The sequence below is a fragment of the Hippopotamus amphibius genome, chromosome 6 (genome assembly GCF_030028045.1).
Source record: "Hippopotamus amphibius kiboko isolate mHipAmp2 chromosome 6, mHipAmp2.hap2, whole genome shotgun sequence".
Lineage (NCBI taxonomy): Eukaryota > Metazoa > Chordata > Mammalia > Artiodactyla > Hippopotamidae > Hippopotamus > Hippopotamus amphibius.
The window spans coordinates 130974252-130992880 of record NC_080191.1 but is presented as its reverse complement, the minus strand read 5'-3'; the positions used below and the strand labels follow the sequence as shown (position 1 = coordinate 130992880).

The following is an 18629-nucleotide window of genomic DNA, read 5'->3' as shown; positions in this document are numbered from 1 at the left end:
TAAGTTGCAAACTTTTATTCTCTTTCCAAGATCATCTAAACACTTCACATTTTTGCTTAATGATATGATGTTATAGAGGTTATTTAGCTCTTCATTTTACTTATCTAAATTTCAAGACGTTATTTATAACTTATAATGTACTTTCAGCTTATGTAAGCCCTTTAGGTATCATTTTATCAGCTTCATCTTCACTACTCTACAAAAGCTCACTATACCTTCCAAAAATGTGAAAACAACAGAGATGAAAAAGATTTTTTAAGTTTTATATATAGTGCTTTTCCTAATTACTAAGCAAACATTTAGAACTTATATTTCTTCCCAACTCATTGAGTCTGTATCATAATTCCTTAAACAACAGTAGAAGCAATCATAAAATAGTGCAATATTCTAATGAATTAAAATATTTAATCAGAAGTATTTTGTGCAGTAGAAATTATTTAAATAATGCTGATTTGCAAATAAATTAGATTTTTGACGCTTACTTGATTTCATATATGATTTGAGCATGAAAAGTTTATAATATTGATAACTGAACACAGGTTTGGTGCTATTTATAAACTGAAACTGACTAAACAGGAGTGTACTGGAACTGAATTTGTAAACAACACTCAGGGCTCTCCACAACTCCTTTTCAAATCACCTAGCAGGGATTGGAAGGAAAGATTTTAAACAGCTGCCTGTGATTCATTCTCTCCTGTTCTGGTAAGCCTAGGAAAGAAAAAGGCTAGTGACGACCTGGTCTAATTTTGTAAACATGGTGATTGAACCTTCTGGCAAATAGACTAATGCTATTCATTAGAGAGTGTTTATCTATGGAATATTTTTTTAGCAGAATTTCCATGGTTTTAGGATTGGCATATTGATGAATAAAGCTAGAATCTGGCTTTATGAAGCATGGCTTCCTGTGAAATGTAACATATGCTCTAACTATCTAGGACATACAACATCAATGTATGGCAACCTAGAGTGCCTTGTAAACTTTCTTGTATACCTCATCTATTACTTTGGGTCAGAGGTCTTTTCCATTCGGAGAAGGAAGGACCTGGGGAGGTGCTCTCAATGTTCCAGAGCATTCCCTGCTTTGCTTATGCCACTTGCCTGCCCATAACCTTGAAAATATTAGTAAACGTTGGTGCTGGATATGGTCTTTATCTATTTTAATTGATTTATTTGCATCGCACTGATTTAACAATATTTTAAAACATTTAAACACTGTCTAAATTAAATCATGGGGTTTCCCAATATCTGTTTTGAACTATGTGATTCAGAAATAAAGTAATGGGTGCTAAAGCTCTGGCCAGTTAGTTACAAGACCAAAACAAAATTGCTCCTCTTTGCAAGCGATGACAAACAATAATTGGTAAAAAGGTTAGAAACTACTTCTAAGCAATATAAATTTACTGATAATTGCACCTAGACTGCTAAGTCAAAAAATTATGTGTTGCATACTGAATATTTTATCTATGATCTCTACAAAGGAAACCATAGTTACAAAATGAGGTTGCTTGCTGCAATTGATAATGGGGTAGATATTTCTATATTTGGGCATTAACATTTGGAGGCTGCACACTGGAGGTCTTTTGAGAATGAACAGACATTCAAAGTGATTCCTCCACTTCAGAAGGGGCATGAAATTTTTCACAAATTTGAAAAAAATATTTTGAGAGATTTGTAGGTAATGTTGATCTCAAGCTTCTTTTTGAGTATCCTGAGAAACATTGCTATAAACAGATAAAGTGTGACACTCCATCTCATTGATTTAATTATTTGATGCCATAATTAATATGATATCAGTACTTCTAAACTATGTCTCTTTATTGACAGGATATCTATAAAATCTTAAAATAAGATTTGAAGATAAAATTAACTTTCTCTGTAGAGATGGCTCAGGAATCAATTTAAGCTCAGAGATAAGACATAAATCAATGAAATTTTCTGGGGGGAAAGAGTGAAAAAGAAGAAGGAGCTGAGAAGACCAATATTTAAGAAAGAGGCGGCTGGGTTAAGAGTGACAAAGCTGGCAGAACAATGAAAGAAAGAGGGCAGGGCGAAGTGTGTCAAATTAATGATTTAACTGTTTAGTAAATTTTATTTTCTGCCTTTGTTTAAGCCTCCCTAAAATAACCCTTTTGGGAAAAGTCCTAGTTGGAGAACTCTTCAGTGATGCCGTGTGCACTGCATTGAGAGCTGAACAGCTTTGCATATGTGTATGGTTTCTCTACTACCAGAAAGACACTACTGACCATCTCATGGGAAAATGCGCACTTAGACAAAAATCGATCCCTCATGGGATTTGCCTGAAAATGTCTACCTTCCAGGCATACCTTTATGCCTCAGGTCCCCCTTCTGTTGCCCTTCCCCGCCACCCCAAATGGCAGCCCTCAGCAAGATTAGCATCACCTCCAAATCATTCCCCAACCTACTGTGACAGAATTATTCTATGCACTTTTAGCAATTTGGGCACCTCTCTGTTTTTGCCCTGCACTTGTCCCTGTCTGTTTATATGTCTGTTTTCCCTATAAGACCAGGAGCTAATTGACGGCAAGAAATATTTGTTATTCATAGCTTAACCAACGACAAAGTTTCTGGCAAACACTGGAAATATTTGTTGAATAAGTATATTTTTTATACAAGTGGCAAGCTGCCACATGATTCTACCTGTTTACATAATACATAATGTGATTTTTATTTTTATTTTAAATGTGTCTAGAACCCAAGGCACATCTCAGTTTATTTTTGTCTCATCAGTCTCTGGGTATAGACAAAGTTTAATGAGAAAATATCACATAGGAGCTAAGTGATTGCATGATTGATGTCATGAGCTTTATTTTTCTGTTACCTGTATTAAATATGCATATATGTATCTCTCTCTATAGCAACTTTGCATATGTATGCCAAGACTTTCTCCAGGTCTACCAATTTGGGAACACAAATAGAATCATAGAAGAATAATGCTTTTTCTTGATTGCACTCCACCTACTCAGCATGTCTAAAATCCTGCCTGGGTATGTATTTTTGTAAGGCCACTGGAATGTGTCTCCTTTATACTCAAAAATATGATCATGTTTCCTTCTCCTCTTCTGTCGCAGATTCTTTTTCATGGCATCCTCCTTGGGTCGCTGAATGCAAGAGATCTGACTAACCTCTTTGCTCTTGATGAGTACTTCCACTTAGATCTGGCATCTGGGAACCATCACTATCACCAATGGATGTTATATCACTCAAGTTTCAAAATAACATCATATTCCAAGGTAAAGTGTGTGAAGATCTTTCTTTATAAATAGCTTATAGCCTGGGGGTAGGTCCTTGTCAGGCAATGCAGGGCTGCTAAAATCCAGTAAGAAGCCTGCTGTGTCTATCTGGCATGAGAAAGCAATAGGCAAGTTGAAGATGAACTCAGCAGCTGGAAAGTAAGTGGGGGAAGACCCTACAAAAGAGAGAGTTTATATAAACTCTGCTTAAGTCTCTAGCTGACCTCTGAATTATGGACGTGCTGGGTAGATTCTAAACAGCTTAGTTTCTAAGCTGACTAGAATAACTGAACTGAGTTTGCAGAGTCTGGAGTTTGAGTTCGGCCACGAAACAAAATATCAGTACTTTTCAATGGAACATAGCAGAATCCAGAGTCCCCACAACATATTATTCATAGTTCTCAGAATATAGTTCAAATTTATGAGATGGGAAGAAACAGGAAACTGTCACCCATGTGTAAAGAACTTAAATGGAAAAAGCAATTAATTAATGGAGACCAACTTCAAAATGACCCAGAGTTGGAACTAGTAGGCACAGATCTTAAGCATCCATTAAAAATATGCTAAAAGGTATAGAGGAAAATATAAGGGGCAGGGCAATGGCAGCTGGCACATGTGTTTGTGTATGACACTCTCTCCTTCATATAAAATAGCATTCATTATAAAAGTAGTGATGAAAGAAAATAGCTTGACACGCACACACAAAAGGAGGGTTGAATTCAAATTTGTTCCATAAGACATTCATCCATAACGAAAAATCGTTTAAAATGTACCTTGTTAGGTGCTAATTTTTCTTGTTTAGACAAGAAAAATTAAATTTAAACAACAGGTATGATTTTTTCCACTAGTGGACCTAAGAGTTGACTTGAATCTGAACAACTATAATATAAAGCCAAAAATAATGCATTTCATAAAAACAGTACTCGAAAGCAATTTGAAGTCCCAGAGGTAGGCAGATTTACTTCCAGATTTGGGGAGGAGAAAATCTAAAATTAAGGCTTTAAAATGGCATGACAGATGAGATGGACCTTAAAAGATGCTTAGATGTTTTTTATATGCAGGCATGATAAAACAAGGGTGAGCATCCAGGTGTACCCAGTAAAGAAAGTTCTAAATGTAATGAAATGACGTAGCTATCTTTGGCTGGAGCTATAATTTGTGACAACAGCAGCGAGAGAGAATGCACAAAGAATAGGTGGGTCCAGACTGCAAAATGCTGGACCAAGTAGTTTAGACTTGATTCTGAAAATACCAGGGAGCCAATAAAAGGCAAGATACAAAAATCCAACATTATTTCCTTTGAAAACCACAAATGCAGAAAGGTTTTCCATTATTTATTAGTTGTGATTTGAATCATCATTTATTGTTTGTGCTTGTCATCACCTAGTACAAAAGGCAAATGGAATAGCTCTTACACCTTCAGTGCAGGTCTCTTTAGTCTGTTAAGGATTAAGTTTCCAAGGGACAGATTTGAGCAAAAAAAAAAAAAAGAAGAAGAAGAAATGTGCTATAAAATTTCTTAACATTTGGTTAAAAGTTATATGTAAGAGTTTATAATTTCACAAAATATTTCACTGTACTATTAAAGAGTCTACCCCTGCTACTTCTTGGGATAGATGTGGGGAAATTTAATTTCATCTTTACAAATGAAAACCAATGCATAAAATACAAGCTGCAATTAAACTATATGTTGCTAAGCACATCTGCTAATATTTTCAGGTAAGCAAATACTTATTTCCTAAGACCCTTTATGAGGCCTTTTCTGATGAAAAAATGCAGAAGATTAACGGTTATCAGGCAATTACATTGACATTTTAAAATATTGATAACAAAGAAAAAGCATGAAAAAATATTTTAAAGCCTAATGTTAGGTAAGAAAACAAATCCTTCGTGGGTAATGCATTCTTACAATATTTCAATGGGAATATTTTGGGGTTTTGGGATGTCATAATATAATGTTACGAGGGTATCTCAAAACAGAAAGGACAACGGAATTTTATTTCTTTGCTTTCATAATTCTTATTTTATCCTTCACATTACAGCTAATTACCTCAAGGAAAAGAGCAAAGACGTGGCCATGCACACATTTTGTTACATGAAATAAGTGAGTTATTATGTGATACTTTTTGACCTCAAATAGCTAATGCAGCACCCCCTTTTTTTTTTTTCTGCTAAATTTTTGTGGCATGGAATGGTGTCTAAGTAACCCTCCTGGGATAATCTATATTGATATGTGCATAAACGTTCCATATATCCTGCAAATTGACATGGTGCATTTTGTTTAGAACATTTCCTCTCATGGTCTTAGGTAATATACTATGAAAATAAGTCTTACTGCAGATGTGAGTCACTCTCGCAAATTAAAGCTGTCTTTGTAAATTATCCCATTGCTTACAAAAAACAAACAAACAAACAAAAAATTATGTGGGGAGGTAGAAAAACTGTGATTTTTTTTCCCTTGTGTGGGGAAAATAACCCAACAAATTTTGGTATTACGATTTCATTTCCTCTTATTTGCCAGTTTTATGATATTAATATATTTTAAAGTTTACTATTTAAGATCAGGAAAGCTAATGAACTTAATATATTTCCATAATTCCACTGACAATCAAATTGTGATCATAAAATGCCAGATGGCACACGCACTATAAAAACAGTGCACTCTCTTTTGTTTTGTTTTGTTTTATCTTGCTTTGGGTTTCCTGGTAGGTTCTTTGTTCCATGACTTTGGAATTTTTGCAGTTATCCTTGGTATCTCTCTCTGATATTTTTATAAAATCATTTACGCCTAAGTCCCCTGAGAGCCAAGCTCAAACATATCTCTTTATTAAAACCATCTCATATACCTCTCTTTATTAAACCATCTCTTTCTATTTAATGATTCTTTGCACTAAAAACCATACAACAAAAAAGGACATAATTAAGATGGTGAGTCAAAAATTATTTCCACTTTGGCTGTAGAATTTATAGAAGTTTTAATATAACCGGAGTGCGGATAATTTTTGACTCACCCTTGTATAAACTGACCCCAATTCATGATCAATATAAAGAAATATAAGCATCCTTGAACTTGTTACATTGCTTTCTCCTCATTGTTGTTGCTGTTTACTAAGTTTGCTCAAGACCACCACTTCCAGCAACAATATTTAATAGCATATGACTAATCTGTTATTTGGTTCTCACACAAAGTAATAGGATTGTATGAATAACACACAGAATGTTGCCAACACAATTTTTTTATTTTTATTTTTTACGATCTGACCAAGGATTAAACACAGACAACTTGCTGTTTTATCTATCTTCTGTTCCTTTTACACTGATTGAGAAGGTCTTGTAACACTTAGAATTTTGGACTCATGTGTTCAAACATTAGACAGTGCTAGTCCAACTCTCTTCAATGCTGAGGTCAAGAAACCAACATATGCTTCCCATTCTCTTCTTTTCACACACCCTGGGTCCAACAAGCCTCTAAAACAGGGTCAAGTCTGTGACCCTCTCTGATTTACGTCTATGAGATAAATCAAACTCTAACTGGCCTACAGCTGCTTGTGTAAAACAATCTGTTTTACAAGCATCTCACTTTTCCTTGAATGAAAATGTTAGTCCGTGAGCTCATCTTCTGAAGGAGGTAAGGATCTTGAAGTGATGCCTCAGTTTGTTCATCAACATCTCCCTGAAGTGGTCTCCCATAAGGAAGTAGAAGACAGGGTTGATGACACTGTTCAGAAAGGCCAACGGCCGAGTCATGATGTACAGGGAGTTGATGATGGCTTTACTGCATGGGGTCTGCTTCCAGGTGGCCCGACGTGAGGCAATCCTCACATTTCGCATGATGTGGTAGGGAGTAAAAATCACAGAGAAGATCACAACAGCCATGATGACTAAGGTGAGAGGCTTCTCAAGGGGCAAAGCAGTAGCAAGCTGCCTTCTCCTCTGCTTTAGGAAGAGAGCAATCTTGACAGAAAAGAAGCACATCACAAAAAGAGGAATGAGGAACCCCAAGAAGGTTAGACACAGGCTATAAATGAGGCTGTTGTTGGGATCCCCAGAGCTTGCATAATCTGTACAGATGGTACCATTGGCATCTATAATAGGATTTATATGAGGAAGTATGGGCAGGAGCTCTAAGGTTACTAAACCCCAAATGGCCAAAGAGATTAAAATAGCAAACGCTTTCTTTTGCAGGAAGTGTTCCCGGAAAGGATACTTCATGAGCATGTATCGATCAATGCTGATAAAAGTGAGGAAAAGAATGCTGGTATAGAGGTTGGCATGAAGTACATATCGGTTGCTTATGCAGAGCACGTTCCCGTATGTCCATTTTCCCTGGGCATAACTTCTCATCAGCATGGGGAGGGTACACAAAAAAGCCAAGTCAGAGATAGAGAGGTTAAAGAGATAGATGTTACTGCTGTTCCAGTTCTTCAGGCAGAAGAGGTAGCCAAAAACAACAGCACTATTCCCAAGGATTCCCACAATAAACTCAATCCCGTAAAAAATGGAAAGGTAGTACTTTTCCAGGCCATCCTCCACTGACTGCCAGCTTTTGCAAGTTTCATTCCATGCCTAAAGAAGAGAGAGAAAACATAAGGATAAATCACTAGACTACGACGGAAGACAGAACTGCGTAGAACGTCATCACCGACATCATCATCATCATCAAATAACACTTAAAAGTTGAACTGGAGAGAGTTGGTTACATTGGTAAGCAGTGCATATGTATACAGACATAATCATATACATATATATCACTAATATATTATTTCAACAAATATTTATTGAGTTGCTTTGAACTATGTGCTAGACATGGGATGATAGCTGTGAGTAAAACAAAGCTTCTCATCTCAAATAATTTATACTCTCTTGGGAAAAATCAGGAAATAAATAAGTGCATATCAGGTAATAATAAAGAGTGTCAGATGTAAGGAAAAGCACATGCAACGGCCCAGAGGTGGAAACATGCATAAAGGACTTGACAAACAGCAAAGAGCCCAAGAGAAAGTGCAGTGAAGTAAGGGAAGAGTTTAGTTCATTGTGTGTTTTCAGGATTGACTGTGGTCTCTAGCATATCACAGTTGTTCAGCAAATTCTCTGAGTTAAATTTAATTGAATCATGGCCTAGAAGAGGAAACAGGGATTCTTGTAACTGCAGTCTTGCAATTTTTAATAGCTTTGATTTTGTTTCCATATTGACAAATGATTATGCCTGTTGTTTATAAAATACAACTCCAGGGGCTTCCCTGGTGGTGCATTGATTAAGAATCCACCTGCCAATGCAGGGAACATGGGTTCCATCCCTGGGCCAGAAAGATCCCACATGCCGTGGAGCAACTAAGCCCGTGCGCCACAACTTCTGAGCTGGCATGCAGCAGCTACTGAAGCCTGAGCGCCTAGAGCCCAAGCTTTGCAACAAGAGAAACCACCACAATGAGGAACCCACGCACTGCAACAAAGAGTATCCCCCACTCGCCACAACTAGAGAAAGCCTGCACACAGCGACAAAGACCCAATGCAGCCAAAAATAAAATAAGTAAATAATAAAAATGTCTTAAAAAAATACAACTCCAGTTCTTTTTAAAATTTTTGCAACAAGAGAACATATTTATTGACTTACCATATGCTCAGCACATCACAAATATTATCTCTAATTTTCAGAAGACTCCATTTAACTCAATTCCACTTCCATTCTACTAGACATGAGAAAAACCTGGGTTGAAGAATTAAATTACTGGACTTCCCTGGTGGTGCAACGTTTAAGAATCTGCCTGCCAATGCAGGGGATATGGGTTCGATCCCTGGTCTGGGAAGATCCCACATGCTGTGGAGCAACTAAGCCCATGCACCACAACTTCTGAGCCGCGTGCTGCAACTACTGAAGCCCGTACACATAGAATCCATGCTCCACAACAAGAGAAGCCACCACAATGAGAAGCCCATACACTGCAACGAAGAATACCTCCCGCTCACCACAACTAAGGAAAGCCTGCGCAGAGCAACAAAGATCCAATGAAACCAAAAATAAAAATAAATAAATCTTAAAAAAAAAAAAAAGAATTAAATTACTAATCACAGATCACCACATGCCAGAGCCAGAATTTGACCTGCAGCCTATTGGGCCACACACAGTGAATCTTTCACTACATACTTCAGCACACTTGTTATGGAATAAATTGTGCTCCCCACAAATTCATATGTTGAGGTCCCAAAGCCCAGTACCCCAGAATTTAACTGTATCTGGAGCTGGACCTTAAAAGAAGTAATTAGGGTTAATTGAGATCATATACGGTGGTGTCCATATATGATGAGAAAGAGACGGCAGGGATGCACGCACACAGAGGAAAGGCCATGTGAGGACATAGTCAAAAGACAGCCATCTGCAAGCCAAAGAGAGAGGCCTCAGGAGAATCCACGCCTGCCAATACCTTGATCTTGGATTTCTAGCCTCTAGAACTGTGAGAAAATAATGTTCTGTTGTTTAAGCCACCCAATCCAAAACATTTTGTTATGGCTGCCCTAGCAACAAATATAATGCTCAAAAAAATAACATTCTTAACATTTAATAGAATCCGTACATCTCCAGTTTTAAAACATGATTTTAAAAATTTAAAATATGAAGCTGAAAATATTAGTAATAATAATGCCAGTGACCACTATTTACTGAAAGCTTTTAGTGTAATAGGCTCATCACTTTCCAAGGATTATCTCCTTTAATACAGTGACATAAAGGGGAGGGGACTGTTATAACTTTCACTTTACATATGAAGTCACTGAGTTTTGAAAGGTCCTACACTTAGTAAAAGACCTCAGTCATAGCCCCTTCTGAATAAGGGCCATGAAAATAAACAATCTGATTCATTCAAACCTCAAACGTCTTGCTCACCTGCCACTTTCCTTCTTTGAAGAGGCCAGATTATTTGTGATGGATAGACTATTTAAAGAATTGAATTTCTTAAAAATATATTGGATTGCCACTTTGAAATATTAAATCTCATAGTGTTTTGGTAAACAGAGCAAAATAAGAACAAATGCATCTGAACTGCCTCTTTTGGAAAGCATGCAAATATTGAGCAGAATTTGTTGTAATGAAGGCATCTGGAGAACTTATATAGATTTTTGTCAGATTCAAGTGTTTTATTTCAGTTGAAGATCCACTGCTTTTTTTTTTTTTTTTGCCCTTGCCACATGGCTTGTGAGATCTTAGTTCCTCAGTGGACCAGGGATCAAACCCAACTCCCTGGCAGTGAAAGCGCTAAGTCCTAACAACTGGACAACCAGGGAATTCCCAGGATCACTGCTACTTTGAGAGTGTTCTATTTACAAAAATAATTCATGCAATTGTAGGTCTGATAAATGCAGTATTTTAATGTTACTTCTAATCGTTCACTTTAAAATATCCTAAATTCCTCTGAGCCTCTCCTTAAGTCTTCCCATGGCAACCTGCCCTAAGTCCAACTCTAGAAGAAGCTGGATTGGAACTTTCTCAGGCAACAAACACATTGAACGTTGCTGAAGAACCAAGCAAGTTGGTTTCACTCTGTGTTTGATGTTATGTGATTCTATTGCTCTCTCACATCACCAGCAATTTATTACATTTCTTGTTGTCATAGTTTCCAATTTTTTTAAACCTCTGTCCTACTCATCATTAGCAGATGGTTTTGCCTGCGAATCCCTGAGACAGAGCCCATTCATCGGGTGTCTACTCTTTGGTTCTTTCCTCTGTTACTGTTCTCTCCTCCTTCCTTCCTGTGACAACAGAGAATATCTATTCCTCTGGGCTTAGTCTAGGTCCAACTGATCCTTGAGTTCTCAAGATCCCTACACGTTATCTGCGTTGTCTTTTTTCTGTCTCTTCAGCTTCACCATCTCAATTGCATCCTTTCCATCAGCATTTAAACACTCTCATCTTGTCTTGTTTATGCCCTAAAAACAAGGCATAAATAAGACACCAACAACTCTCCCTGGTTTCACATGTTGCTCTCCTTGCATACCTTGAACAGCAAAAATAGTTTCATTAATTGTCTTGACATCCTGACATCCTATTCCCTTTTCAACCCACTCCGGTTTGGCTTCTGACACATTATTCCACCAAAATATCTTCCACATTGCTCCATCTAATGCTCATTTTTCAGTCATCTTCTTACTTGATTTCTCAGCTGTTTTTCATACCATAACTTCTGGAAGCACTCTCTTCCTTTGCCTTCTGTGACTTGACAGTCTCCTAGTTTTCCTTCTTTCTCCCTGTTTGTTCTTTGCAGGCTCTTTTGTGACCTAAGCCTTTTTGTCTTAAGCATTAAATGTTGAGTTCCTCAAGGATCAGTATTGAACTCCTTCTTTATCCAGGCTCTGCCCAGATGATCTCATCCACTTTCTGTCTTTAATGACCATCTACACATCAACCTCTCAATGTGTATCCCAGCTCAGACCTGTCTTATAAGAGCTGGTGGTTTATTTTTATTACTACAGATTGACCTCTCAGAGGTACCTTTGCCTCCAGACATTCTCTATAAACTTTGCAACTTCCTTCTCAGTCCTGCTGTACCTCCACCTAACTCAAAGAATGGCCACACCATTTACCCAGGTGTTCACCTCAGTATCCGAGCAACGTCCTTGAAGTCATCTGTAGCTCACCTCCAATAACAACAAAACTAATCATGTCTTGTTGACTATACTGTCTGGATATTTCTCAAATTCATTACTATTGCTCCATCTCCTTCATCACCATTCTAATCCAGGTTACCATCATCTTGGACTCTACCATATCCTCCTATGATCTCCTCACATCTTTGCCGGCCCCCTTTCAATCTACCTTCAACACGATAGCTAAACAATCTTAAAAAAAAAAAAAACTACAATCAAAATTCTCTCCTCAACCAAAACGCTAAAATGGTTTTTCACTGTCTAAGGAATAAAGTCCAAAATTCTTAATGAAACTTCAAGGCTCTTGGACTCTACTTCAGCCTCACCTGGTATTATTCTTCTCCTTTCTCATCTTTCTTCCTGCTCTTCTAATGCACATAGAACTTTCCTAGCATTCAGTTCCTTGAATTTTTTCATTGACGTTTTCCCACTATGATCCTTGCTCCATCACATACTCTGTTTTACATCTACACTTCTTTCAGACTTCAGTTTAAGTGTGGGTTTCCCAAAATAAGATCTCTGACTCCCTAGGCTAATTAGCCTCCCCCCTTCCCTGCCCATTGTGTACTTAGCTTGTTTTTAGTATTTCTCACAAATTTATCTTACTCAGTTTATCTTCTACACCTATTACAGCAACTACCAGATATGTAGATGGTCTGTAAATGCTTGTTCAGTGGAAAGAGGACTAGAAACACTTGACTGTTTACAAAACATCTTTATAAATATTTCCTCCAAGGTCAGATATGTAGTAAGTCCACCAAATTAAGCTCCTTGTTCTATTTCCCTATAAAAGCTGATGCTATATATAGTGTGACTAATATTCAAAACTGGCAATTGTAGTAGTGATAGCTGTGATTTAGACATGTAGTTGTAGAAGGTAAAATTTAGTGTATATCTTCTAGGGTCAACTTTTTAAATTAAAATTAAGTAAAAAATTAGAAATTTACATCTGAAATTAATAAATCTCAGAAAGTCTAGGACATGTTCCAGAGTATTAATAATTTTATCGTAGTGATGAGATTCCAGATAATTTTTATTGTGTTGTCAACTATAAATGGCACTTGCCATCTACCTCTACAAGGATTAAATCACACGTGCTGCTGCAGATGCTGACCTTCCACATCCCCTGAAGGGAATTCCGGGTGGAGATCAGGAATGAGGCACTCTGTGCTTTGGAAAAATGGGTGGAACAGGTCTATAGATAGATGTTTTCAGGATTGATTTTGTGAGCCAATCCTTGCATCTCCTCATATCTACAAAAGCATTAAATCCCTTCTTGGTGATGTCATCTCCTTGTGACCAGCAGAAATCCTCTACAGAAATATGTGTTTGATTGCATGTGCTCCTCCTTCACCAAGATCACATATCTACTGACCTTCCCCCCTGCCTCTCTGGAGCAGTTTCTCAGAGCTATCTGGGATGCTGTCTCCTGGGCTGCAGTCCTCATTTTGCCCCAAATAAAACATAACTTGTAACGTTCACATTGTGCAGTTTTTTAGGTCGACAGTGTCCTTTCTCCTTTTGGTTTATCTGGACTTTCTATTTTTTTTTATCCAAATTAGCATGTATAATATTAAAAATTAAAAATTCCTAGGAATACAACAGAAGGTCAATGGTCTTTTAAAAAATAATAATAGGCTTTAGTTTTTACCTCATTGGTAATTTTTCAATATTATTTTTTATTCTATTCTCAGCAAATTCCCATTTCACAGTTTCCGAAAGTTCTCCCTTTCTTGCCTTCTATGACATGGCTATCTCCTTGTTGTTCTTCTTCCTCTCTTTGCAGACTCTTTTACAGTCTATTTCTTCTTTGCCCAGGATATAAATATTGGAGTTTCTCGAGGTTCAGTTCGAGGCAACTTTGTTATTTTGAGAATACTTAAAATGCTGATGCACACACTCAAAAGAATATTAAGACAATAGGAAGTTTTATTATGACAAAAAATTTACTCGTTTCCTTTTTTTAATTTCCTCCTTTTCTAGTCATAATTCTTATCTTTCTGCCTAGTCAGTTCTTAAATGTACTGACTTATGTCGCTAGCTTATGTGTAGCATGAAGGTTTGACTGCCTTGGAAGAAAAATACTTCTATGAAGACGTGTAATTAGAAGCCAGATTACCAATAGCTACCACTTGGGAGAGGTAGGGGCCATGTCATTGCCATGGAGAATTCTGCTTTTGAGGCATCTGCTGAAATTGGAGGTTAAGGGAGGTAGCAGGGATAAAGAATACCACAACTAGAAAAAGGAAAGTGAATGACTAACCATTGTCCTGATTCTCAGAGTGGTGCTTCATTCTTTTTTTTTAAAGAATAATTTTTAAGAACACATATTATTATGTAACACTCAGATAAGGCAGATAGGAAAAAAAAAAGAAAAGAAAGAAAGAAAGAAGGAAAGAAAAAGAAAGAAAGAAAAATCAAAATTGTCTATAACCAACCACTCCTAATATTTGGATACCTCCTACACTTTAATATTTATTTGGATTTATATTTACAAAAATGAAATTATACTCTTTGTGATGTCATATAATCTGCTTTTTGATACATTTATTTCATTCTTAAAAATTTTCTAAGTCCATAATATTAGTAAATTGTGGTTTTATAAGGATAAGGTTGTCTAATATTTGCAGACCAATTTAACCTCATCAGGACTCACAATTTTTAGATTTCAAATTGGATGATGTTTGTAGCTGAGTGTGCTTTTAGTGTAGCCATCACAATTCTACAAATTAATTAAGTAAGCTAGTCCTTTAAGCAAACTTACATTGAAGAGGGACTTCCCTCATGAAAAATTAATATTTTCTCTTCTGCCTTCAGTGGTTATATTTTTAATTTTTAGGAAATAGAAATTGTGAAAAATAGGATATAGCTGATTTGGATGAATTATTTTTAACGGGTTTTTTTTTTCTTTAGATATTGGCAATTAAAGTGAAATCTTTAATTATATTTATGAAAATATATCTAAACCTGTTAGAGGTATTAAACTATAAGTAACATTCAATTCACTTACATAAGCAGATCAGTAGTTCTCATTTTTAATTTGGAAATAATGTTTCTTTCACTTTAATTGAATTCAGCCTTTTAAAAATGCACATTTTGGAAACAAATTTAAAAATATGTTTGATAGTCTATTAGTTTTTAAACTGTTTTTTCTTATACTCATCACATTTAAACAAAGAACATTTATGAAATTTTAATTCTTAACTACTTCAAGACAAATTTATATAGCAATATGTGTATTTATAAGCAAATTACTTTTTCATTGATAAACAATTTGAATGCAAATATTTACACTGAAAAGATGTAATCATTTAATATTGATGACTTCATTTTTTATATATTTTTATATATTCCAGAAATTACACCAGAAATCAATATATTAAAAAGTGACAGTATGGCATCAAATTGTGTGTTTATGAAGTTCTTTAAAAATACTTCACCAATTATTAAAAGTTCTGAAAGGTGTAATAGCAATAGTTTTTGCAATTTTCTTTTTTCCTTGGTGAACTGTATATATTCTTGAGTAATTTAATTTTTACAAACATAAGTGCTAAATTTCATTTATAGAATGCCTTAAAATTTCCTCTAACATATTATTTTCTGAATATGCAAATATAGACTCTAGATTGTTTCATCTGATTTAGAAATTTTAAATTTTTTTTCTATAAGTAGTTATTTTTATTTCAGTAAACCCAATTACTCTTTTTTTGAAATATCAGTTAGCAAGACATTAGCAAATATAATAAACCCCTTTTAATAAAATAAATTTAGCATTTGGCAGTCAAAACAAGACATATAATTTGGTAAAATATAAATGTAGAGGGAACAACTATGACTTCCTTTTAGTTTCTTTTGCTGTTCTACATGTACTTATAAATGACAGTTCAGACAGTTCATTTAAACATAACCTTAATTGCTCACAGACTACTTTTAAAAGAAACCCCTTACTAATGAGAGGTCTAGCATTACTTTATATACCTGGGCAACATGAGCGGCATTAGAGCTTACCATTCTGCTGGAAGGCCCTGATCTCTTGACGGAAATTCTTTGCCAGCAACTTGATACAGCTTCTGACCCAGTGCTGTGCGGCTGGCCATAGTTAGTGCAGTCTGATTTGCATATCATGCAGCCAAGATTAATAATTCAAAAGTCCATGAGAAATTTATTCAGTCAAACCTCCAAGTCAGATATTCATGTAAGGGAACTTCCTGAGAAGTTGACACACAAAACAAATGACTCACTTCATGGAAAACACATTTCACAAATAGATTTTAAAAAGACTACTGTTGAAATCATTCCATTTACTAGCAAAACAACAGAGAAGCACTCATTATTTTTATGTTTATTTGCCTATTTAGATAATAAGAAAAGGTAAGCACTGTTTATGTTGGGTTTACAATTGTTTCTGCTTTTTCTTCATTTTTCCAATTTACAAATTTTGTTGAATTCTGTATTGGGCATATAATAACTAAACAGCTGTTATCAACAAATTTGAAGGAACTATAAAACTGAAATTTTGGTGGCAAACCTGAACATATGCTGTCAGTGTACTATCAAAAGGGATACTAGAGCTTCAGGTATTTTCCATTTTATTTTCTGTAATTGAAAACAAGAGACACATAAAAAAATACATCAGGTGGCTAGGGATTAAGGAGAGAGGTGGCAGCTAAGTAAGATAACCTCAATAGAAGGCAATTTATGCTTCCCGATCAGTGCTCTGCCTAGTACCTGGAAACCCATAACCACCATTTCAAACAGGAAACACACCTGGTTTCTTCTGAGGATTTTATTAGATTTATACTCAAATAAACACTCAGTCTTCTTGATTTGAAGCATAGGGGTGATGCTGAGGAAGTTCCTAATTGTGCAGGCAGTAGTAATTTAATTTGAGTGCCAGAAAAGCTGAATGTTGCTTTGGCAATGACAGGCAGGAGCCCCACAAGACACTACTGCGGTCAGCTCTCCTAACCAAGTAGTTCCCCTTCTCTCATATATGAGAACCCCAAACTCAGAAACCTAAAAAATACATTTTATACATATACACACATATGTATTTATTTACCTATATTATATACTTAAATGTATATACATAGATGAAATACAAAGGTACTCATATATGAAATGTATGCATATTTATATGAAATAATGTCTCTCTAATTTGTTGAATTCCTATGATATACCAGGGGTTACACTAAGTACCTTTATGTACTGAATACTTATAAAATCCTCTGAGGTTGTTTATTATTTCTAAAATTTTCTCACTTTGCTGATTACAAAACACTGAGGCTCAGAGAGGTTAATTAATGTTCTCAAGGTCACAGAATCAGTAAGGAGAGGACCTGAGTTTAAATCCATATATTGTGATTCAAACCTGCTCTAATTCTTGATTGCCTTTAAGATGGAATGACAATACTTTTGGTGTACACCATAGATTGAATCAAAGATCAAAAATTAATGACAACTATTTTTCAGAAATGCAACTCTTTTCTACTGTTAGATGGAAGACTAAAAACATCATTTTTTATCTACAATTTTAAAAGGGCAAAAAGCAAAACATTTGAATGACCAGTGCCAGGCTTACTAATTTTAAACAAATTAACATGGATCCCCTCCAAACGACCAGGGTACATGGATATATTTCACAGTTTTCTGCCACCATTCAGTTGTGAGGCAAGGGCGATTCCCTGTTTGTGGGATGGTGGGAGTTCCCCAGAGCTTCCTCTTTCTTCTCCCCACATCCTGACCACCATTTCACTCTGGATTCCTAAGATGAAAAGTGGTCTCTACTTCTCCTTTTTCACAGCACCAGTAATCAGGCCTGGTAGCCTTGCTTCCCTTCCAAGTACTGTTTCACCGAAGGTCCCATTGCCTCAGGATTCTCTCAGTGCAGAGACTAGAGTGGTTCTGAGACAGACTCAATAAGAGGTCTCCAGTGCTTCGGTTCCATTATGAAGCTTTATTGGGGTCGACAGAAGGACAGAAGCACTGGGCCAAGGCCAGGTTCAGGGTTATGGGCCCTACACAGGCCCATCTCACGGGTGTACTACCTTTTAGTCACACACAGGCTCTCATATTCCAAAGGACCACACACTTGATTGAATGCTCTACTGTCACATTCTAAATGGAATTCTTAATGACTTTTTAAAACGGGGTCCTGTAATTTTATTTTGCACTGGACTCTGCAAATTATATAGCTGTCTTGCCTGTGAGAGTACAAACCTCCTAGGAAGTGATTTCTATCAGCACGCAAAATTTCAGTGGGGACAGTATTTTGGTTTTTTTTGTTTTTTGTTTGGTTTTGGTTTTGGTTATGGTTTTGGTTTTGGTCTTGTTTTGTTTTAGAAACAATGTGACATGTTGAAATTTACTGGTTGAGGAGAAATGAAACTTTGAAATCAGTAAAGTTTGCAGTATAATTTACTAAGAAGTAATATAGTGTACTGGTTAAGAGCACAGACCCTAAAGGCAAACTGCCTCCTTTCAGACCTTGGCTTCACCACTTACTAGCTCTCAGTTTTCTTATCTGTAAATCTGGGACTATAAGAGTGCCAGTCTCATGGAGTTATTATGTAGATAATAGAAGCACATAGTTTATACATATAGTACGTAGTGTGGGATATGTATTAATTGCTAAATAAATGCTGGCTGTTATAGGAGTTTATAATAAATGAGAAGAAGACATCTTCAGAATGATCATGTAAATCCAGTGCCATCAATGCTAGGATATTTGTGCTGCCCAAG

General features: G+C 36.1%; 1 protein-coding gene across 1 annotated transcript; it reads right to left on the bottom strand.

Moving 5' to 3' along the window:
- Positions 1-6478: 6478 nt before the first annotated feature.
- Positions 6479-15981, bottom strand: SUCNR1 (succinate receptor 1). The gene is made up of 2 exons (XM_057739879.1): positions 15897-15981; positions 6479-7817 (listed from the first exon to the last, which is right to left on the bottom strand). The coding sequence occupies exons 1-2, from the start codon at positions 15897-15899 to the stop codon at positions 6864-6866; spliced, it is 957 nt and encodes a 318-aa protein (XP_057595862.1). The 5' UTR covers positions 15900-15981; the 3' UTR covers positions 6479-6863.
- Between the last annotated feature and the right edge of the window lie 2648 nt (positions 15982-18629).